This window comes from Eptesicus fuscus, chromosome 22 (genome assembly GCF_027574615.1).
Source record: "Eptesicus fuscus isolate TK198812 chromosome 22, DD_ASM_mEF_20220401, whole genome shotgun sequence".
NCBI classification, from domain to species: Eukaryota; Metazoa; Chordata; class Mammalia; order Chiroptera; family Vespertilionidae; genus Eptesicus; species Eptesicus fuscus.
The window spans coordinates 36,399,870-36,422,689 of NC_072494.1; the positions used below are offsets into that span (position 1 = coordinate 36,399,870).

The window sequence follows — 22,820 nt, forward strand, 5'->3', positions numbered from 1 at the left end:
AAGGCAGAAGCCGCACCATCCTCTGCCCAGAGCACTCAGGGACGTCTGCAGACTCACTTCATTTTCCATTTACCGAGGGAGCCCCGGGGGCGGATGGAGAGAGATGAGGAAGCTTGGAGAATCCACTCCACCTCTCTCTGGACTCAGAGGACTCTGAAGACGATGATGATTGCAGCTGTCCCCTCTCCTTACACGCACACACACACACACACACACACACACACGCACCTTTCCCGAGTCTTCTGGAAGCTTCCAAGGCCCAACCTCTTCCTCCTGCCCTGAAGCCTCCCAGTTACCCACTTCCCGCCTCAGGTCCTAGAAAAGGACACTAAAGCCTAAGATACAGGACAGGACCCAGGAGACCCAGCCGCTCAGCTCTTTGCGCCTCTTGAGTCAGACAAGGGAGTGGGGAGGAGGGATGGATTCTGCTTCTCTCCACCTGCTTAACTCTGCCTCCTCTTCTCCAGGGCTGCCTGCCGGGCATGGCGATGAGTGAGCAGGCCCAGCGGACAAGGATGGAGAGCCGCACCCCGGAGGGCGAGAAGTGATGCCCAGCCGTCCCCCATGACTGCCTTGGGAGTGGGGCTCCCCAGGCCCTGGCAGGCGGCTGACCCTCAGCCTGCAAACCGCTAAGGGCAGGACTTGAGACTTTTCCTGTGGATGGTCCCCTCCCCTGCGGCTCCACCATGAGGCTCCTCGTGGCCCCCCTCCTGCTAGCATGGGTGGCTGGTGCCACTGCCGCTGTGCCCGTGGTCCCCTGGCGTGTGCCCTGCCCCGCTCAGTGTGCCTGCCAGATCCGGCCCTGGTATACACCCCGCTCGTCCTACCGCGAGGCCACCACCGTGGACTGCAATGACCTGTTCCTGACGGCCGTGCCCCCGGCGCTGCCCGCGGGCACGCAGACCCTGCTCCTGCAGAGCAACGGCATCGCCCGCGTGGACCGGAGTGAGCTCGGCTACCTGGCCAACCTCACGGAGCTGGACCTGTCCCAGAACAGCTTCTCCGACGCCCGGGACTGTGACCTCCGGGCCCTGCCCCAGCTGCTGAGCCTGCACCTGGAGGAGAACCAGCTGACCCGCCTGGAGGACCACAGCTTCGCGGGGCTGGCCAGCCTGCAGGAGCTCTATCTCAACCACAACCAGCTGCGCCGCATCGCCCCCCGGGCCTTCGCCGGCCTCGGCAGCCTGCTGCGGCTGCACCTCAACTCCAACCTGCTGAGGGCCGTGGACAGCCGCTGGTTCGAGATGCTGCCCAGCCTGGAGATCCTCATGATCGGGGGCAACAAGGTGGATGCCATCCTGGACATGAACTTCCGGCCCCTGGCCAACCTGCGCAGCCTGGTGCTGGCAGGCATGAGCCTCCGGGAGATCTCCAGCTACGCCCTGGAGGGGCTGCAGAGCCTGGAGAGCCTCTCCTTCTACGACAACCAGCTGGTCCGCGTGCCCAGGCGGGCGCTGGAGCAGGTGCCTGGGCTCAAGTTCCTGGACCTGAACAAGAACCCGCTCCAGCGGGTGGGGCCCGGGGACTTCGCCAACATGCTGCACCTCAGGGAGCTGGGGCTGAACAACATGGAGGAGCTGGTTTCCATCGACAAGTTTGCCCTGGTCAACCTCCCCGAGCTGACCAAGCTGGACATCACCAACAACCCCCGGCTGTCCTTCATCCACCCCCGCGCCTTCCACCACCTGCCCCAGATGGAGACCCTCATGCTCAACAACAACGCGCTCAGTGCCTTGCACCGGCAGACGGTGGAGTCCCTGCCCAACCTGCAGGAGGTGGGGCTTCACGGCAACCCCATCCGCTGCGACTGCGTCATCCGCTGGGCCAACGCCACCGGCACCCGCGTCCGCTTCCTCGAGCCGCAGTCCACCCTGTGTGCCGAGCCGCCGGACCTCCAGCGCCGCCCGGTCCGGGAGGTGCCCTTCCGGGAGATGACAGACCGCTGCCTGCCCCTCATCGCCCCCCGCAGCTTTCCGCCCAGCCTGCACGTGGCCGGCGGAGAGAGCCTGGTCCTGCACTGCCGGGCGCTGGCCGAACCAGAGCCGGAGATCTACTGGGTCACGCCAGCTGGGGTTCGACTGACAGCTGCCCGGGCAGGCAAGAGGCACCGGGTGTACCCCGAGGGGACGCTGGAGCTGCGGAGGGTGACGGCGGCAGAGGCGGGGCTGTATACCTGTGTGGCCCAGAACCTGGTGGGGGCCGACACCAAGACCGTCAGTGTGGTGGTTGGCCGGGCTCCCCTGAAGCTAGGCCGGGACAAGGGATGGGGGCTAGAGCTCCGGGTGCAGGAGACCCACCCCTATCACATCCTGCTCTCTTGGGCCCCCCCGCCCAACACCATCTCCACCAACCTCACCTGGTCCAGCGCCTCCTCCCCCCGGGGCCGGGGGGCCACTGCTCTGGCCCGCCTGCCTCGGGGCACCCACAGCTACAACATCACCCGCCTCCTTCAGGCCACGGAGTACTGGGCCTGCCTGCAAGTGGCCTTTGCCGATGCCCACACCCAGGTGGCCTGCGTGTGGGCCAGGACTAAAGAGGCCACGCCCTGCCACCGAGCCTTAGGGGACCGGCCTGGGCTCCTAGCCATCCTGGGCCTGGCTGTCCTCCTGCTGACAGCCGGGATAGCAGCCCACCTTGGCCCTGGCCAGCCCAGGCAGGGGGTGGGTGGGCGGCCTCTCCTTCCGGCCTGGGCTTTCTGGGGCTGGGGCGCCCCCTCAGTCCGGGTGGTGTCTGCACCCCTCGTCCGGCCCTGGAATCTGGGAAGGAAGCTGCCCACGTCCTTAGAAGGAGAGACACTGTCGCCACCATTGTCTCACAGTTCCTGGAGCTCAGCCTGCCCTCAGCAGTAGAGAAATAACGAGGACGACTTTGTAACAAAAGGGAAGCAACCTGGGCCTGATGCCCTCCCTGCCAAGAAAGTGACATGGACCCACGTGCTCAAGGCCGGACAGCTGGGCCATGACCGACGGGGCTTGGTGGCCCCAGAGGCTGCTCCCGCCACCTCCAAAACGTGGCCCTTACCTTCTGGGGGGTGGGGGGGCTCCTCGGCTGCCTTTTTGAGGAGCATCTGCAAGGGACAGAAGGACTCTGGCGAAGACCTCCCACCTCCCCAGCTGTCTACATGCCCAGAGGCTCCTGGGCAGCGCCTGGCTGTCCCCTGCCCGTGTCCCCAGGCCCTCGGCCCTCAGGATGTGCGCCTCCTCTGCGTTTCTCTGTTCAGTCTCAGTTGCTTGCTCCTCCCCGTCCCGGGCAAGGGCTGAAGGAGGCCTCTCCTCCCTGTGGGCGCAGCTCCCCGCGACCCCAGCCTGCTCTGAAGGATGAGGCTGCCCAGGGCCGCCTCCTCCTGGCAGCCCGGATGGCACTCGGAGGTTGACTTTCTATAGGCAATTTTGTACCTCTGTGGAGGAATGTGTCACCTCCCCCCAACCCAGTTCGCTCTTTTCTCCTGTTTTGTAAAAAATAAAACTAAATAAGAAAAAACGTGCTAAGGAGGGCAAGGAGACAAAGGGAAAATAGTCCTTTGAGTCCTGAGTACAAACCCAGAGCTCTTCGCCGGCGGGGGGGGCGTGGAGGGGGCAGGGGGGAATCCCTGTAAGCCTAGAGGGGATTCACGCGCGCTCCTCCCAGGGGGGCGAGGGAGGGGCGGGAACGGAAGAGGAGAAAAAAAAAAGAGGGGAAATGGGACACCAGGGCACTGGTTTCCCGTCAGGTTTCGATTCTGGCCTCCCCTAGACAGTCCTGACTGTGCGCCGCGGAGCTGGGAAGAGGGACAAAGAGCCGAGAGGCTGAAAGAGGGTGAAAGCACGGGTGGGCGGCAAGGAGGAGGGTGGGGAGAGACAGGGAGAGAAAGCCAGAGACGGAGGGAGTGGAAATTTCCATCACCGAACACTGTCACCCCTCCTCGTTCTCTGATAAGCAATTAACATGCCAGTACATACGAAGCACTTCCCAGGCCTCTTTCTAATTAAGCCAACCCAAGGGGCAGAGTCATGCCGAGAATTGCAAATCATCAAGACAGCAAGCACTTGGCTCACGGGGGCAGGAGCCCGTGTGGGGTGATAGGGGATGGGGGGGGCGGGGTGAGGGCTGTGGGACAATGAACTCGGTGCATTTATCTTTCCGGTCCATTTCAGTATAATTTGCAGGGAGACTGGTTTGCTTTTACAGATTTTTTAAAAAAAAAAACAACAGATCGACTTCCGAAGCCCAAGTGTGAAGAGGACATGTGTTGGAGAGGCCACCGGGGCGAGGGGAGGGGCTGCCGTGGACCAGGCAGCGGGGCAGCTCCAGAGCAAGAGGCCCCTGACCCGGTGGGCGCTCGTTTGGAGGTGTCTGGAGACAGCGACGGAGCTCCTGAATCCCAAAAGCAGCAGGAGGTGAGCCTGAGGGCCCCTGCGCTCCAGACGTGTCAGCAGACGCCTCAGAGGCTGCGCGGAGCTGCTATGGAGTCACTGGTGGAAGCCAGGCTAGACGGCCGAGCAGCGGGCCCCACGGGACCCACACAGAGCACCCTCACCCCAGCCAGAGGGTGGTGCTCCTCCCTCGGTGAGCGCAGGAGCGCAGGAGAGCAGGGTTCTCTGAAGACCTTCACTAACGCCTGTTCAGAAGCCTCCTGCCCCTGAGCTCAGCCTGCCTCGGAGGCACCAGGGCCTGCTGAGCGTGGGTGGCGGGGCCCACCCCAGACTCCCCGAGGAGCCTCTGACCTAGATCTGGGCAGGTCCCGAGCCTCTGCCATTCTAACGCGTTTTCAGGTGATACTGATGCTGCGGGTCTGGGGGTCCCACTTTGAGGGCCTCAGAGCTCCACCCAGCATGTAGCGGCTAGAACGTTCCACTCCTGCCCCAGGCCCCCAGGAGAGAGGGGGAGGGGGCCTCCGCTCCTCCCACTCGCTGGTGGGCTGCTCGGGTCAGCAGGCTCCGTTCACGCATGCTCTTCCCAGGGCTGGTGATGTGCTCTGTGTGGAGGGGGTGGGCAAGCAGAGACACAGCAAACACGCTCCCGTCCCCTTCCGGCGCCATGACCAACGCTCTGTGACCTCCAGTGTTCTCTCCTGGTGAACTCTGGGGTCACCACAGCTACGTTCTGGGCAGCTCCGCCAACTGGCTGGAGCTGGCCTTGGGAGCTAGCCTATCGGCCACCCGTGGTCCAGAAGGCATGTGGGGAGGAGGCGGGCAGGGCCTCTGCGGATCATGGAAAACTGCAGCTGGAAATCAACACCTCTCCTCCCCTCCTCTCCCCTCCCCTCCCTTCCTCCTCCTCTTCTCCCCTCCTTTTCCCTCCCCTCCCCTCCCCTCCCCTCCCCTCTCTTTGCTGCCTTTCTGCATGGGCCCACATGGCACAGAGCTTCGAGCTCTTGCTCCCCTAAGTGAGCACCCAGAAGCCCTGGGAAGCCTGTGGAGCCCGCAGCCCCCTCCTGTCAGCACCTGCTGCCACCCCACACCTCCCCTAGGAGCCCTGGCCCAGCGGAGCCAGAGACCCGGACAGTGAGCAGCGCACAGTAGGAGGCCCGAGGCCTCAGCCCCCACCAGCTCAGAGTAGCCCAGACGTGCCTGGGTTGGAAGGTGGAAGGCCTCTTTGCTACCTTCCTTTCCCTCAGCTGCAGACCGGAAGCCCTGGGGCATGGGGGGAAGCCCCTGGGGAGAGGGGGGCCCATTCTGGAGCCCAGTCTCCACACGCCCAGTGTCTGGCTGCACTGCTGCTTCCCGGGTGCCGTGGAGCCTACAGCTGCTGGAGTCCTTGCAAATGAATCCCTTCTTCTGGGGAGGAAAGGCACTTACGGCGATGTAACCTGTCTCTCAACTGGATCCCCATGTCCTAAGCCAGTGGTCGGCAAACTCATTCGTCAACAGAGCCAAATATCAACAGGACAACGACTGAAATTTCTTTTGAGAGCCAAATTTTTTAAACTTAAACTTCTTCTAACGCCACCTTCTTCAAAATAGACTCGCCCAGGCCGTGGTATTTTGTGGAAGAGCCACACTCAAGGGGCCAAAGAGCTGCACGTGGCTCTCGAGCCGCAGTTTGCCGACCGCGGTCCTACGCGCATTGGCTACCAGGAGCAGTGAGGTGAGCTGAGAGAGGATGGGATGAGCATGAGCGGCCTTGTTTCTCCTGGAAAGAGATGCCACTGCAGGGACACAGCCCGTCAGGGAGGAGGAGAAAGAGGCATTTTGTGGGTGTTCGTTCCTAGAATAGCTAGAAACGGAGGAAATGGGAGTGAGCAGCCTCGCCCTGGCATGGAGCTGGCATGTGCTCAGGTGCCTGGGAGCAGGCGGGAGGGCGGGGACCATGCCCTTATGTCTATTAACACAGGCGAAGTGGCATTTGAAGTCGGCGTTCACACTAGACTGAGCGTGTAGGCAACTACACATGCTGCGTTTAAAACAAACGAAATAGCTATTTACCCGGTCTCTTCTGTACGTGTAAGGATTGCTTTTTTAACCCTCCATAGAAAGCAAGATTTAATTCTGTTTGAATGTTAAGTTATGTAAGGCCTATCATTTCCATCTATCGAGATGATTTCAAAACGCAGCCTAACTACCGCACGGGTTAGCGTTCCCTCCCTAGTGCAGCCACTGCTCCATTCAATCCTGCCTCCTATGTCCCCATCCACAGCTCAGACAGATTGTGGAGCAGACCTGGGCGGGCATGTGCGGTGGCTCACCACCAGCCTGACACGGGGCCATCAATCAACATGTCTGGCGAGGCCGCTCAGACAACTGCAAACCACTTAACCGTACGATCTTGCACTGGCATTTCTGCGTTCTCCCACGAGGCTGACTTCGTTGGAGTCGCTGTCAAAACGAGGAGACAGTGAGTCTGGGCGTTCCTGGGAGCTCAGTCTAGTCCCTGTGTCACAGAGGAAAATGAGGTTGGCTGCTCTGTGTAGGATGACCAGAGGGCCTTTCCTGGTCTTAGCACTGCGAGTCCCTTGTTTTAGGAGCTGTCAGTCTTGGGGCAACCTGGAATGGGTGGTCACCCTAGTCTAGTGAGCTCTTTATATATTTTTTTTTTATTGATTTTTTTTTTTTTTTTACAGAGAGGAAGGGAGAGAGATAGAGAGTTAGAAACATCGATGAGAGAGAAACATCAATTAGCTGCCTCCTGCACACCCCTACTGGGGATGTACCCGCAACCAAGGTACATGCCCTTGACCAGAATCGAACCTGGGACCCATCAGTCCGCAGGCTGACGCTCTATCCACTGAGCCAAACCAGTTAGGACTCTTTCCTTTTTTAAAAATATATATATTTTTTATTGATTTCAGAGAGGAAGGGAAAGGGAGAGAGAGATAGAAACATCCATGATGAGAATCATTGATCGGCTGCCTCCTGTACTCCCCACACCGGGGATGGAGCCTGCAACCCGAGCATGTGCCCTGACCTGGAATCAAACCGTGACCTCCTGGTTCATAGGTCGACACTCAACCACTGAGCCACGCTGGCGGGGCTAGTGAACTCTCTCTAAGTGTACCAAGCCATCTTCCTTGCTCCCTTTCTCCTCGCTCCCTCCTAATCACAGATATTTCATGAACTTGACTATGTGGTAGGCGCAGTTCTGGGAACTAGGGGTGCAGCTGAAATTCTGAGCCTGACTTTGCATTTTAGAGAGGGGAGAAAGCTGGTGAGCAGGCCCAATAAGTCAATATACAGAATGCTGGATGGTGATGGCGATGGGGGAAAAAATGTCAGGGAGGGAAGAGGATGAGAGAGGATGTGAGGGCTCACCTAGGGTGCTCAGCACAGGCCTTGTTGAGAAGGTGACATCTGGGAGAGAACCGAGCAGTTATCTGGGGGAAGCGTGATCCAGGCAAAGAGAATAGTATGGGTGAAGGCCAAGAGCAAGGAGGCGAGTGTGGCTGGAGCAAGAGAGGGAGGGGGGAGAGTAACAGTGAGCCCTAGGTCAGAGAACAGCCAGGCAATTGCACTGAGCCTTTAGGCCACCGGAAGGACTTGGGCCTTCCTTCCCAGCAAGAGGGGGAGCCACAGGAGGGGCCTGAGCCGATTTGACTTAAAGGGATCCTTCTGGTTTCTAGACTGAGAACAGCACGGGAGTACAGGGGTACGGGGGTGTGGGGTGTTGAGTGCCGAAGCAGAGAGGCCAGTTAGGAGTCAGCCCACTGCGATAATCATCTCAGTTTAAGCACTGTTTCTAGGACTTTGCCACCGAGTACACCTCCAGTATTTTCTAAATCGATCTTTCCCCCCATTTTGGAAAATCAAAGCCACATCTCTTCTTTCGCAGGCTCCTGACCCCTCTGCCTTTCCCCTGAATCGTCAAAAGCAGCTCACACAGATCAAGGCTCCAAGATCACGTCGCACGTCTGTCAGTGCCCCGCCTCCTAACACAGAACCCGGAACTCATGCCAGGTAGCGAGGAATGAGCTCCCCTGGCCTCCCGTCCCATCTTAGCTGTGCTTGTCATTCACGCATGTCGTTCCAAGGGAGAGGCAGCGGTGACTGGAGGAGTCCCTGTCCTGCCCTTGCTCTGTCACCACTGACAACCCTTGGGCTGTTCCAGGCCTGAGGTCCACCTTCCTTCTTGATGGTTTTTCTAAAAGAACCCTTGTGTGCTCCTCATGGCTTTCCCACGTGTCAGGTCACGTGCTTTAACCTCCCCAGTACGGTCCTTACCCACCTGTGCTTTCCTTCTGCAGCTGCCCTTTGATCAACACCATCTCCTGGTATTTTTATAGAATCGTGATGATGGCTGACACCTACTGTGCGCTAGCCATTCTAGTACAGATTTCACACACACCATTTTATTTCATTCGCAGCCACCTTATCAAGTAGATACTCTTATCCCGATGTTACAAATTTAGAGGGCAGAGCTCAGAAAGGCTAATTGGCTTGTCCAAGGTCACACAGCTAGTAAGTAGGTGGCAGAGTCGGGATTCAAAGGCTCTCTCTTCGCCGCCCTGCTCCACTAGACTCAGATTCATCTACTTTAAAAGTATGGCAATCGTTTTTCAAGAACATGAGAACTTCTAAAACCCACGTGCAGATTTTAGAGAGCTCCCCGTGCAGCCACTTCTATTTTTAGATGCTGCCCTCTTTTTTAATTCAGGATCATTTATGACTTTATTGTCGGGACTTCAGTTTTAAAACCTCTGAACTATATTGTCTTGAGAATCACGGCTTCTGATTCATTTCTCTGAATTCTTGAAACATGCGCTTTAGAAGTCTGGGTGTCCTTCGTTTTGCCCCCCTCATCCTTTCTTTCTTTAGATGCTATGAACTCTAAAATCCCCTCGTGGCTTCTTCTGGGGGTTCTGATCTCTCCCCTCCCCAATCAGTTCTTCTTTGTTGGAATTTCGTCCAGAGCAGCCTTTGCCCGAGGCTTTCCTTTGCCTCTGAGCTCAGACATAGCTGGCAAGTCAGGAGCTGATCAGCAGCTCGACACCGAGCTGAGCAGTGCCCAAGCCGGGGTTCAGGCGGCAGGAGTCCCCACCACTGCTTCCCCTGGCCTCGGCACCCATTTCTTAGCATCGGTTAGAAAACACAGTCCCTGGGGCCCCTTCAGGCCACGTGGCCGACGCATTCTCATGCCCCAACGCCCTCCTGAGCCCTTCTCCTTTTGTCTTCACCAAAAGCTGGTGCCACTTCTTGTGACCTTCCATTGCCCAGCTGGAGTCAGGAATTGGCATCCCACCCTGACTCCTCCACACACCCCGAAGCTTCGTGCCCCTCCAGGTTCTCTTTTCTCTAGTCCCCAGCAAGGAGCTCTCCCCCCCCACCCCCTATTTGTAGAAATTTCCAATCACTGCAGTCCCTCACCCCCCTCCGCAGCACCACTGTATGCCAAGGGGCCTAATGGTCTTGCGCCTGAGTGTCTGGGAGCTCTGAAGAGCTGCTGTTGGAAGATGGCAGCTCCCTTGGCAACAAGAGAACGCAGTAGATTGAAGGAGTACTAAGGAGCTGTTTCTCATCCGTTCATTACCACCTCAGGAATAAAAAAGGGCCAGGCTGTCAGCCTGTGAGGAGGGAAGAAGGAACCCAGGCTCAACCTACGTGAGAAGAATAACGTGCGGGTCCTAGCCGGTTTAGCTCAGTGGACAGAGCGTCGGCCTGTGGACCGAAGGATCCTGGGTTCGATTCTGGTCAAGGGCACATGCCTGGGTTGTGGGCTCAATCCCCAGTGGTGGGCGTGCAGGAGGCAGCCAATCGGTGATTCTCTCTCATCATTGATGTTTCTATCTCTCCCTCTCCCTCTCTGAAATCAATAAAAATGTATTTAAAAAATAATGTGCAGTACGTTTGGCCCGTGGCTGAGCTCACTGATACCTACTTTGTAATCCCCGTTTTATAGGCAAGGGGACTGAGGCTTGGAAATTTGACAGAAGTTACCCAAGCTCACACCACCAATACGGGTAGAGCTGGAGTTCGAGCCCAGGTCTTCTAATTCCGAATTGCCATGCTCTCGTCACCTGCCCGCACTAACCACCTTCTACCTAAACACAAGGACGTGCGGGCAGTGCACTCCTCTGTGGGGTGTCGGATGCCAGCCTCTGTACTAACCACAGAGGACGAGGAGGAGACGGTACCACTTGCACCAACAAGGATTGTAGGAGCTGGGCGTGTGGTTGGCAGGTCCCTGGAACCCTCGGGGCGGAGCTGACCGAGGCCAAGGAGCCCTGGGGAGACAAGGCCACTGCTTGGTAAAACCCCCCACGGCCGCAGCCTGCCTTGCAGAATCACCTGGGTCAGGCCCCTGCCTGCTAACGGCCTCCCCATCATCATTTCCATTCGTTTCACAGTGAGGTTGGAGGACAACTAGACCCTGGTCTCTTGGCTCAGGGCGGGGCTGGACTGAGTCACTGGCCATCCTCCTCAGGTGTTCAAAGTGGACTTGGAGAGTCCATGGGCTGCTGTGAATTGCTGACAACTTTTCCTGCTCATTGGCATGTGTGGAATTTTCTGGAGAGAGGCCACCTTGGATTTGATAAGATTCTGAAATGGGTCCAAAACCCAGAAAAATCAAAACTTGCCGCATCAGAGGGTCTGAGAGTCACAGCCACGGTTCCAGACTGCAGTTGGGAGTTGCCACCCACACCTGGGGCTCTGTTAGGGGGATTAGATTATGAACAGCCACCACCTCCGCACCTAAATGGGAATCAGGTTTATGTATGAAGACATTTCCCTTAAAATAAGGAGAGTGAGTCCCCAGTGTCTTCATCTGCAAAGCAAGAGCTCTTGTGTCTGCCCCTAACCTTCAATCAAAGCTTCAAGCTTCCAGCCCATAAACCTACAAGCTTTCTGACTCCACTGCACCCCCGCCCCCCGCTCCCTTGCCAGCCCTGTGGGTCCCCCAACCCTGAGAGCCACAGTAGAGCTCACTCAGCCAGTCCCTTCTGAGCACACCAGCTGGTCTGTGGCAACTTATATATACGCTCAAACAGATGAGGCCTCGTGCTAATCAGTGATACACGTAAACAGAGGAGAACTCGTGCCAATCAGTGATACACGCAGATAGATGAGGCCTCATACCAATCAGTCATACACGTAAACAGAAGAGGCCTCGTGCCAATTAGTGATACACGCAGACAGAGGAGGCCTCGTGCCAATCAGTGATACACGCAGACAAAAGAGGCCTCGTGCTAATCAGTGATACACATAAACAGAAGAGGCCTCGTGCCAATCAGTGATACACATAAACAGAGGAGGCCTCGTGCCAATCAGTGGTACACGTAAACAGGGGAGGCCTCGTGCTAATCAGTGATACACGCAGACAGAGGAGGCCTCGTGCTAATCAGTGATACACGCAGACAGAGGAGGCCTCGTGCTAATCAGTGATACACGTAAACAGGGGAGGCCTCGTGCTAATCAGTGATACACGCAGACAGAGGAGGCCTCGTGCTAATCAGTGATACACGCAGACAGAGGAGGCCTCGTGCTAATCAGTGATACACGTAAACAGAAGAGGCCTCGTGCCAATCAGTGATACACGCAGACAGAGGAGGCCTCGTGCTAATCAGTGATACATGTAAACAGAAGAGGCCTCGTGCTAATCAGTGATACACGTAAACAGAGGAGGCCTCGTGCCAATCAGTGATACACGCAGACAGAGGAGGCCTCGTGCTAATCAGTGATACATGTAAACAGGACTCTCGTGACTCTCGTGCTACAGAAACATAAACAGGTTGCATAGGGTGCGCTTGCACAGTACGGATACCGCTACTACTGAGTCACTGCCCTCCCACATGCGTAGGGCAAAGGGCCTGTCACCTAGTGATACTGCTGTGTCCTCGCCCGCACACGTGGGAATGGCACATGGGCCTTGATCATCCAGCATGCTCTGATTGATTAGAGTCCCCACACTTGGGAAACCCAGTCTCAAGCCCTTCTCCTCTGTCATCTTGGGTAGGTTAGAATCACCCATCCTGCTCTAGTTCTCCTTTATACCCTTCCCCAATTCCTCAACTTCTCGGACACCCCCGCATACATACACCCGTGCTCTGTGCACATGTGCTTGCACAAACACACGTTGTGAATGTCATTTGCAGCTCTGCTCCGGGCCCCATTCTACGCACCATCTGCCAGAAGCTATTTTAAGCATCTAATAAAGCTGCTTAGAAGGAACCCTGGGGTGTTCTGCCCTTTGTTTCCCCAGGACAAGAGCATTTGGCTCCAGATGGCACTGCATGTTGGCACCACGTGAAGAGAAGGAGAAAGGATGAGCCCAGGGCTAGCAAGAGACCCAGTCACCTCCCATAAGCAATGGGGGCGAGGGGAGGGCCCTAAGTAAGAAGGGAGGACATTCCGTCTGGGCAGAGGCCTATACCTGGATTCGAATCCCGGCTGGGATCCTTACACACCTGTCCGCCTCGCCTGAGAATGAGGGCTGCTAGAACTTAACTCCCTCGTTCTCAAACTGGAGCAAGCACCAGAATCACCTGGGCAGGGGGTGGGACACAGACTCCTGGCTCAACCCCAGAGGTTCCGATTCCAAGAGTCTGGAGTGGGGCTTGAAAACTTGCATTTCTCACCCAAGTCCTCGAAGGGCTGCTTCTGGTTGGGGACCACGCTCTGAGAAGCCATGACCTGACTCATGAGTGGCTGTGAGCATTAAGTGAGAAAATATACGTGAAGCAGCTAGCACTTAGCGAGACGGAGGCTCTCAGCCTGCACTGTGCATGAGAATCACCTGGGAGCCTTAACAGCTGATGCCCAGCACCTCAGGCCAATTAAATCAGAGTCTCTAGGGGTGAGATACAGACATGACGACATTTTTTAAAAAGCTCCTCGGGTGGTTTAAATGCACAGTCAAGGTTGAGAGCCACTGTAGTAGAAGCTCAATACATTTAAAACACTTCTTATGAGCTACCCAGCTGCCCCTCATTTCAGATCTTGGTCTCCTTTCTTTCTCCTGGGTTCCAACTCCCACTCTGTTTCCCATGGGAAGGACCGCAGGGAAGTGGCTTTGGCTTCCAGAGTGGCCAGGGGCTGAGGACCATGTGGAAGATGAGAGCTATTTCGTTCATTCAGTGGCTCATCTGCCCAGTAAGGCATCATTCACTCATTAATCATCAACCAAGCTGCTATCCCTGGGTTTATGGGGTGCTTGGGGGATGAGTAAAATCCAGTCCTGTCCTCAGAAGTTTGTAGCATAAGCACAAAACGTGTAGAATAATAGACGTTCTGATTCGGAAGCGTCCTCTAGCCCCACCTCACACCCACCATAGAAGTTCTGTAGAACAGCCCCATCATACCCGCAGCCCAGGTATGTGTCCTGACGGGGACTCGAACCAGCAACCCTTAGGGGCACAGGACAATGCTCAACCAACGGAGCCACTCCAGCCAGGCCCAAACAGAGAGCTCTTTGCCTAGAAGGCAGCCCATCTAGTTGAACAATTCTACTTGTTAAAAGTTCTTCCCGAAAAACGGGAAGTTGAGTCCTTTTGTTTACTCGTTCAGCCCGATGTGGCCTCAAGAAACTCAGGGTAAGGTTGACGGAAGCACCCTCTGCTGAGGTTGAGTTGCTACAAAGCACATCCCGAGTGCAGCGGCAGTGACCAAAGGATCGGACGGGGCTACTTTCAGACCTAGTTCCAAATGCTCTCTTCAAAGAAGTTTGGAATTCTGGCAAACTCACCCTCTAAATGTAAAGTTCCGTCTATAGCCCTGGCTGGTTGGGCGTCATCTGGTGCATATTAGAAAGAAAGAAAGAAAGAAAGAAAGAAAGAAAGAAAGAAAGAAGGAAGGAAGGAAGGAAGGAAGGAAGGAAGGAAGGAAGGAAGGAAGGAAGGAAGGAGAAAGAAAGAAAGAAAGAAAGAAAGAAAGAAAGAAAGAAAGAAAGAAAGAAAGAAAGAAAGAAGGAAGGAAGGAAGGAAGGAAGGAAAGAAAGAAAGAAAGAAAGAAAGAAAGAAAGAAAGAAAGAAAGAAAGAAAGAAAGAAAGAAAGAAAGAAAGAAAGAAAGAAAGAAAAAAAGAGGAAGGGAGGAAGGGAGGAAGGGAGGAAGGGAGGAAGGAAGGAAGGAAGGAAGGAAGGAAGGAAGGAAGGAAGGAAGGAAGGAAGGAAGGAAGGAAGATGTACATACACCGTTACTCCCACTCGTCTTCCTTTCTGTCTCATCTATGGAACCAGCCACACCCTAAACGCTTAGGAGAACCTACGCAGCACACGGAGCAATGCAACGGCAGAGCTTGGGGTCAGGATCCTGGGAACACGGACGTGCAATGGACCAGGCCAAATGGCAGAGGAAGGCCGAGGGCTGCAGGAACCCCTGAGGTGGTGGAGAAGGACACGTCTGACCTCAGTCCAGCCCAGCTGGGTCCAGCCCGCTGGGACCTCGCACCCCCCGTGGCTCTGGCCGCTCTGGACGGAGGGGACATGAGAAAGGGCAACATCGCATTTGAGCAAAAGGGAAATCAATGGTGGCCTCCCCTCCAGCTGACTTTTCCTCCTCTGGGCGAGAGGGGCTCCCCACCTGTAACCCAGCCAGGCCTGCCTCCAGCTGAACCTCCCCTGCGGTTTTCTGGAGCGAGGAAGCTGGTAGGAGAAACGGGATGGCAGAGACACCCGTAGAGGAGTGTCTACATCATGTTTCCCACCTCCCAGCCCCCCCACTATGTTTACGGAGAAGAAATGGGCTAAGATATCGAGGGGGAAAGTACATTGTACATGAGTGCTCAGAGGGGCAGCGCAGTTAGAGGAAAAGGCAGCTGTAATCCTTGGCCATTCGCGTACCAGCTAAATGCTCAGGCTTCTCCTTCTTCTGCCCCTCCAGCTGCCTCTTGGTCCTCACCGGTCCCAGTGAGGGCCCAGGGATGTCCTTACGGGGGCAGCTCAGGGGAGGGGAGTCAGGATCTGGTTGACCTCCCATTGCCTCCTCAGAAATGAAAAGCTGCTAATAACACCACCACCACCACCACCACCACCCCCCCACCCCCACCCCCACTACCACCACCACCACCACTTGACCTTGCTTTGCTGGTTTTTATGTTTAATGTAAATCATCTGATTTTTACATTTTTTAATTGTAGTTAAAAACACATAAAAAATGTACCATCTTAGCCATTTCTAAATGTACAGCTCAGTTAAGTATAGTCACAGTGTTGTGCAATCAGCCTCCAGAATTTTTTCATCTTGCAAAACTGAAACTCTGTACCCATTAAACAACAACTCCTTATCCCTTCCTCCCCCGTTCCTGGCAACCACCACCTGGACCACTCTAGATACTTCAAAAAAGGGGGTTCATACAGCAGTTGTCTGGCTTATTACACTTAGCATGATGTCCTTAACATTCCTCCATGTTGTAGTATGTGTTGGGATTTATTTCCTTTTTAAGGCTGAAAAATATTCCATTGTATGTGTATCCCACATTTTTCCCCATCCGTCCATTGATGGGCGCTTGGGTTGCTTCCACCTCTTGGCTATTGTGACTAATGCTGCCATGAACACAGGTATGTGACTATCTCTTTAAGACCCTGCTTTTAATCCTCTTGAATATATACCCACAAGTGGAATACTGGACCATATGGTAATGCCACGTTTAATTTTTTTGAGGAATCGCCATGCTGTTTTCCACGGCGGCTGTGGCATTTTGCATTCCCACCGGCAGTGCACAGGGTTCCAATTCCTCCACCCTGCCTTGCTTCTAAGGAGTCATTAAGAACAGGGGCTCCCCAGCACCTCTCGACTTGACATGGGAACCCAGGGCCTCTCTCCAACTTAGAATGACTGCAGTCCTGCCTTTTCCTGCCTTTCCCTCGGAGCCCCCAGGGCCAGTCGCCCGTCCCTGAGGAGTCCTTGCGAGTGTCCCCCCACGTCCCGCGCGGTTCAGGGTTCGGGTTCTGGAAGAGGGGCCGCACGCAAATGAAAAAGACAAGATAAGAGATAATTTGGAAATATTGGGGGACCAGGCGGGAGCCCAGCTCAAGAGGAAGGACTCCACTTGGGCTCCGGCCTTTCGATCCCTTTATTCAATTTGGGATCCACCTATAGCCCTTAGGCAGGCAATTTCCAGTAACAGGCAGACTATCTTATCAGGAAGGATTTACTTGACTGTCTGCTGGGGAAGTTGCTTCAGCTACCATTGTCTCGACTAAACAGTGGGTGTATAGCTCTGACCTTTGCCAGGGCTCAAAGGTCACCAGCCTTCCAGGTTCCTGTCCACACCTCTCTGCTAGTGAAGACAATGGGCGGCTTCCCGCAAGTCCTGCCCTCCAGCAGCCTGGGAGGACTACAAATCCACAAGGACTTCCAAGGCATCGAGCAAAGCAAACACCCAAGAGCATGGTGCTCCAATAAGAACTCCTCCCACTGCAGGGGCTCTCAGGGTGAGACAGGAGAACAGAGGCTACACCCCCTCCTGATTGCTGTGTGGGGCATGTGGTCAAAGCACAGCGCCTGGGGGTAGAGGGCAAGGGAAGCTGGAGAGGGCAGGCGTGAAAGTCCAGGCCACCTCAACTCTCCAGGACAGCCTCCAGCCTGGCCTCCCTGTCTCCCTCCTTTTGTGCTGGGGGCTCAGCAGCCAGAGGGCTCGTTCTAAAATTCAAACTCGGCCCACCACTTCCCCACTGAAAACGGTTCCCGGCTCCCCATTGCCCTCAGGCTCTGTCCTCCCACTCTGAGATCCAGCCACACACAGTACTTCAATGGCTAGACCATACGCACTCTGTGTGTCTGCTGGGCCTTTGTACCCAGTTTTCTTGGCTTGGAACATTCTGCCCCACAACACCCACTGTCCTCCCATCGACTAACTAGTTCTAGTCAACTTGGGTCTCATCCCAGATAGCGCTTCCTCCGGGAAGCCTCCCATGGTCTCCCAGGTGCTGAGTCAGGGCCTCTTCTCAGTATGGCCATGAGGTCATCACAGGACTCTCACGCTGGTGTGTCCCCTGGTGACTCGCCGGTGTTTCTAAGTCACTGGGTCGTGTGAGCAGAGTCTTCTTCATTTGTATCCCCAGCACCCAGAACACAGCCAGCCTCAGCGGAGGTGTTCCTCACAAGGTTTTTGATGAGTGAATGAATATGTGAGTGAACGCATGAAGGCCCGAATCAGGAGGCTGCTGAAACACAGGAGGAGTGGAGGTGCTAGCCAACTCCCACCTTCTTTCTTTTCCCCCACATAGTTAAAAGTGCTCTAATGTGCAACCACAAATGTCAACTTAAAAAATTAGCCAGATCTTTCAACTTCTTTTTTTTTTTTTTTTTGGTTGTCAAATAATCTTTAACCGAAATATTTTCCTCTGTGGTTCTTAACTAGCCGGGCATTCCACTGCATCACTGCTGATGTCATCTATGATGTCATGGGGTGGCAGCCATCAACCTTGCAGCCCACAGACTGAGTAGTCCCCAGGATCTCTTCAATGGTTCCAGAGAGTTCTCTAGCTAAAGATCGGTGCCACATCTGTCGGGCAATATTGACAATTTCATCAAAAGCCGTGGCTGATTGTGGCTCAGTTGGTTGAGTGTTGTCCTGTACATCGAAAGGTCGCCGGTTCGATTCCTGGTCCAGGCACATGCCCAGGTTGTATATTCAACTGATGTTTCTCTCTCTCTCTCTCTCCCTCTTCCTTCTCTCTCTAAAAAAATAAATAAATAGAAACATTTTTAAAGTGATATTTCCACTGTGCTTAATGTGCTTTTGCTTCTTTCTGTCTCTTGGCGGTTCTTTGAGGGCTTTGATGATCTGGGCAGAGGCAGATGGCACTACCTCAGTCTGGGCCTGTGAGTTCCGAACGGTCAGTTTTACCACAATCCTCAGACCTTTCCAATCACCGGTTCTTTGGTGATGGCATCACTAGCCTTTTGGGAGACAGACCCAGGGGCCCCATCTTGGGACCCAGGGCAGACGTGGCATGGACTTCCCCACCAGTACACCTCAGGTATACGACTTGGATCTCGCTGGGGTCAAACTTGGATGGCTGGGTGGAGGCAGCTAGTGTTGGATGAATCCAGAGTCGGCAGAAAGTTGCACCTAGGCCTCCTCTGAGCCAAAGAAGTTGGCGTCTTTCCTATCCTCTGACCTTCAGTGCCTCCTCCAAGTTAAGGGGCCATGAGGACAGGGAGGCCATGCCCATGAGCCAATCCCAGGTGTTCTTTTGGAAATTGTTCCAAAGCTCTGCGTTAAGGGCATCTTTGAACTTATCTGGCTGTCCTCTGCCCTGTGCCACTGAGAGGTGACAAGGTTATGGTTTCTCACAGCCCTCCCCGGCTTCCGAGTGTCTGTCCAGTGACCACCTGCCTCCCTCGGCCCTTCCCAACTTTGCTAAGAGACGCTGTGATCTATGGCCTTTACCAGGGAGCCAGCCAGGCTGATGGGCCCCGGGAGCCAGGTGCGACAGTGATGCATCTCTGGGAGCTGGGCTCTAATTGGCCATTCCCCGTGGAGCACGGAGACTTAGCGAGACAAAAATCTCCCCGACAGCACGCTGAATCCTTTTCCTGCCACTGCTAAACAGCACGTCCCCGGGCTGGGGACCTTCAGGAGAGCCGTTTCAGGGGGGAGGAGCACAGAAAGGGAGGCACCCCAACTGCCAGTAGCTCCCCGGAGCCTGCGGAGCTACACCTTCTAGAAACACAGAGTATCAGGGGATTTTATGTAAACGCTGCTGCCATCATCACTCTAGCTAATGACAGCCGGCAGAGCCCCCAAGAACTGCGAATCAATGAGCCCCTCTCTCCCACGCCGTCCGGAGAGGGTGGGAGGGGCGGGCAGGGTCGCTCCTCCGCTTTATTAGTGTCCCCTGTGAGACAGGGCTTCTACGCGCATGATCTTCAACGTCTCAGCAGTCCCAGGAGGTGGGAAGTTTTAACCTCATTCAGAAGATAAAGAAACTGGGAAGTTTGTGTGACTTACCAATACCAGGCCCAGAATTCAAACCAGAGTCTGCTGAGTCCCAGAGCCCACACCTTCTCTGCTCTCCAGTGCCATCCTCATCCGGTGCCTGCCTACCCAAGGTGCCAGGCGGTGGAATGTGGCCCCTCGTCGCCCAGCTAGCCCAGGGCAATGTCAGGACGGAAGCCATGCTGTGGCGCGAGGCAGAGCAGGGCGCCCCTTTCCTCCCCCCCCACCCCTCCCCCCCCCCACCCCCCCCACACACACATCCCACTCTCCTCTCCCCTCACTCGGTTGGCTCCTCCACCCTTCACCCATCTGGGGACTCAGAAAGGTCAGACAGAGCCTCGGAGACCTCTCACCCTCGTCCTCTTCTGTGCATCAGGAGCCACGTTACTTCTTCATTGAGAGGAAGCGCAAGGCAATTAACTGGGGGTCACATGCAAGGAGAGCAACAGCCACCTGCACACGCAGAGGCTGAGGACTGTGCAGGCTCAGGTGAGGCGCAGCGCCGATCCCTTGCGGCCTTGGCCCGGGGCCCCAGAGCGGGCCTTTGGGCCTCCTGGGCTTCCGGCAAGGACAGCCTCCGTAGTTATCTCCTTGCACCGGGCTGGAGGGATGAGGGAAGGTCCAGGGGCTACTCACGTGCAGAATTCAGCTCAGTCTGGAAGGTGATTTTTCCAGTGAAACAAGATTTAGTGAGAATGGAAAGGCTCCGATGGATGAGGCTGAGACAGACGCCCAACAGCTGTTCTAGAAGATTCCCTGCTACATCACCCTCACACACGAATGTGCACACATGTGAACACACACACACACACACACACACACACACACACACCCCTCACAGCTCCACCCCAACCGGGACGGCTGTCAAGTATCACCACACACACCAGGAGCGCCCCAACTCCTGTGCAGCCTCCTGCCTCCCTCTCTGCTCAGAACTTAGACCCAGAAACCAGAGTCACAGGTGACTCAGGCCAGGCCCAGGGAGCGAGCTGCTCTTGCCCTCCTCGGACTCCCAGCTTTGAGCTGAGTCCCTCACGGATTCAACCAAGCCGGCCGGAGCAGGGGAAGAATTTCTCTGGCCTAAAAAGCTAATGTGAGGGGAGCCGGCATTAATAACGCATCTTCTCTAGACAGGAGGCAATGGGCCCGGAACTCTGCCCTGCTCAGACTCGCGTGGCTCCGCCTGAGAGCCGATGCTAAGAGCCGATGCTAAGAGCGTCTGGAAACGAGGGCCGGTCAGCGAGGGCACCAGCAGGGGGGGGTGGGGGGGTAGGTGCCACCCTTCCACACTCACAGGGAGAGCCGTCGCAGACAGCTGTGGGGCGGGCGGTGGAAGTGGGAGGAGCGTGGCTCTCAGAAGTCTCAGGCAGGACACTCAGACACTGGCTGGTGAGGACGCAAATTATCTGGTGAGGTGGTGAGAACCCGGTCACAATATGTAACCCAACGGTCCATCACAGTGTTACCAGCTTAGGCTGCGGAGTCAGCACATCTGGCTGCAACTCCTACTCTGTCCTCTACTAACTGTATGACTTTGAAGAGGTTACTTGGAACTATTTCTTCCTAAGCCTTGAGTTAGGAGGTTTAGAAGAGGTTAATGCAGGTAAAGTAGAGTGGTAAGCACTGATGCATCTTAGCTAGATCCATTGTCCCACACAGGGACAAGCAGTGGGGGATGCCAACAAACAGTCTCAGAGTGGCTGGGGTGGGACTAGATCACCTCTGACATCCCTTCCACCTCCAAGGACATGCATACCCGCTCATTCATTTTTTTTTCTATTTCTTTTTTTCATTCAACAAATGAAACTACTCTGTGATAGAAACTATGCTAGACCCTGAATAAACAAGGGATCAGAGACTGCCTCACACTCTTGCCTTCCGTCTGAGACCTCTTAATCATTGCCTTAAAGCCCTCCCTGCTGCCCTAGCCCATTTGGCTCCGTGGATAGAGCATCGGCCTGCAGACTGAAGGGTCCAGGGTTTGATTCTAGTCAGGGGCGCATGCCCGGGTTGCGGGCTCAATCCCCAGTAGGGGGCCTGCAGGAGACAGCTAATCAGTAGTTCTCTCTCATCATTGATGTTTCTATCTCTCTCTCCCTCTCCCTTCCTCTCTGAAATAAAAATAAATAAATCTAATCTAATAATAGACAAATATGCAAATTGACTGCACCTTCGCTACACCTAAGCCACGCCCACCAACCAATCAGGATGAGTATGCAAATTACCCCCAACAAAGATGGCGGCTAATTTGCATATCAAGACAGCGTCGAAAGAAGCCAAGAGCTACAGAAGGGAGTAAAGCTTTGAAGAAGCAAGCAAGCTGGGGGGAGGAGAAGGGCGGAGCGGGCGACAAGGGCGGAGCGGAGGCGGGGCCGGGGGCAAACGGAAACGCAGGCGGGCTGGAGGAGAAGGTGAGGCGGGCGACAAGGGAGGAACGGAGGCGGGGTAGAGTGCAGCAGGATATCCTATTGCAGGATTTTTCCTGCAATGGGAACGCTAGTAAGTAAATAAATAAATAAATAAATAAATAAAGCAACTTTTTAAAAAAATCCCTCCCCGCTGATCAGAAGGATGGAATGTTGGCATGCAACACATACATGTGCACACTGCCAAGCCGTCATGCCCTCACCAACATGACAATTACTGAGCTCTGAGCTCAGCATGGATAGTTCAAGACGTGGCTATTTATTCATTCCTGCAGCCATCTCTGGCTCATGTGCCACCTCACAGGCTGTGTCCGGACCCTCTTAATGATCCATCCATGGCAGCAAGGTCTGTCTGCCACAGCCACGTTCTATTCTAATCTCTATTCTTTGGGCAAACAAACAAACCTACATCTTCACAACAGTGACCCTGTTGGCAAAAACCCTCGTTCTACTAGACTAGGTGTCTGTTCCAGGAGAGTGAATCGTAGCCCCTCCATGGATGGGGTCTGAAATAACCAGCCTGGCCTCAAGCAGCTGACTGGTCCCCCCAGGCTATGGTACCAAGTCAAGAGCTCAGGGTAGGGTTCTGCTTTGGGGATGTTGGACATTTAACCATGGTGGCAATCAGGTTACTCTTGCTGAGATTATGTAACCGAGCCTATGCCAAGCCTTCAACTTGGCCACCATGGCCACTCTGTTCATAAACCCACTGAGCAAACCCTGTGGTTCCCGAGGGAAAATGGACCATCTTGTCTACCTGATGACTAATAAGAGCTTGGTAGATATCCACATGGGAGACAAATAGTCTCATGTTCTGCACCCATTCCAAAAGGCCCATCCACATATTTTTTTTTCTAAACTTCCTTGTCGCCAGTTCTTGAATCTTACCCCCTCCAAGTTCTTGACCATCTGGCCAAGTCATTAGCAAAGCACGTGAATTAGTGAGAGCCTTACCTGATGCCATCTCTCCTTTCAAGCAAAGTCATCGGTGGTACTGTTCCACGTGCTCCCACTGGCAGGATTTCTGTGCGCTCCTGAATGGATCTATCATGCTAACATATATGCTAACATGGATACCAACATATCATCAAGAGTTTTGCAAAG

The 22,820-nt window shown here is 55.0% G+C and overlaps 1 protein-coding gene and 1 pseudogene across 1 annotated transcript; one reads left to right on the forward strand and one right to left on the reverse strand.

The window, feature by feature from the left end:
• The first annotated feature begins 686 nt into the window (after nt 1–686).
• LRRN2 (leucine rich repeat neuronal 2) lies at nt 687–2,849 on the forward strand. The gene has a single exon (XM_054712090.1). It carries the CDS (start codon nt 687–689, stop codon nt 2,847–2,849), a length of 2,163 nt encoding a protein of 720 aa, XP_054568065.1.
• A 14,849-nt stretch (nt 2,850–17,698) lies between these two features.
• On the reverse strand, nt 17,699–22,702 carry LOC129148025 (60S ribosomal protein L12-like; annotated as a pseudogene).
• Nucleotides 22,703–22,820: the final 118 nt, after the last annotated feature.

Excerpts from the sequence above, each read along its gene's own strand:
- LRRN2 (XM_054712090.1), top strand. The coding sequence starts at position 687 with ATGAGGCTCCTCGTGGCCCCCCTCCTGCTAGCATGGGTGGCTGGTGCC.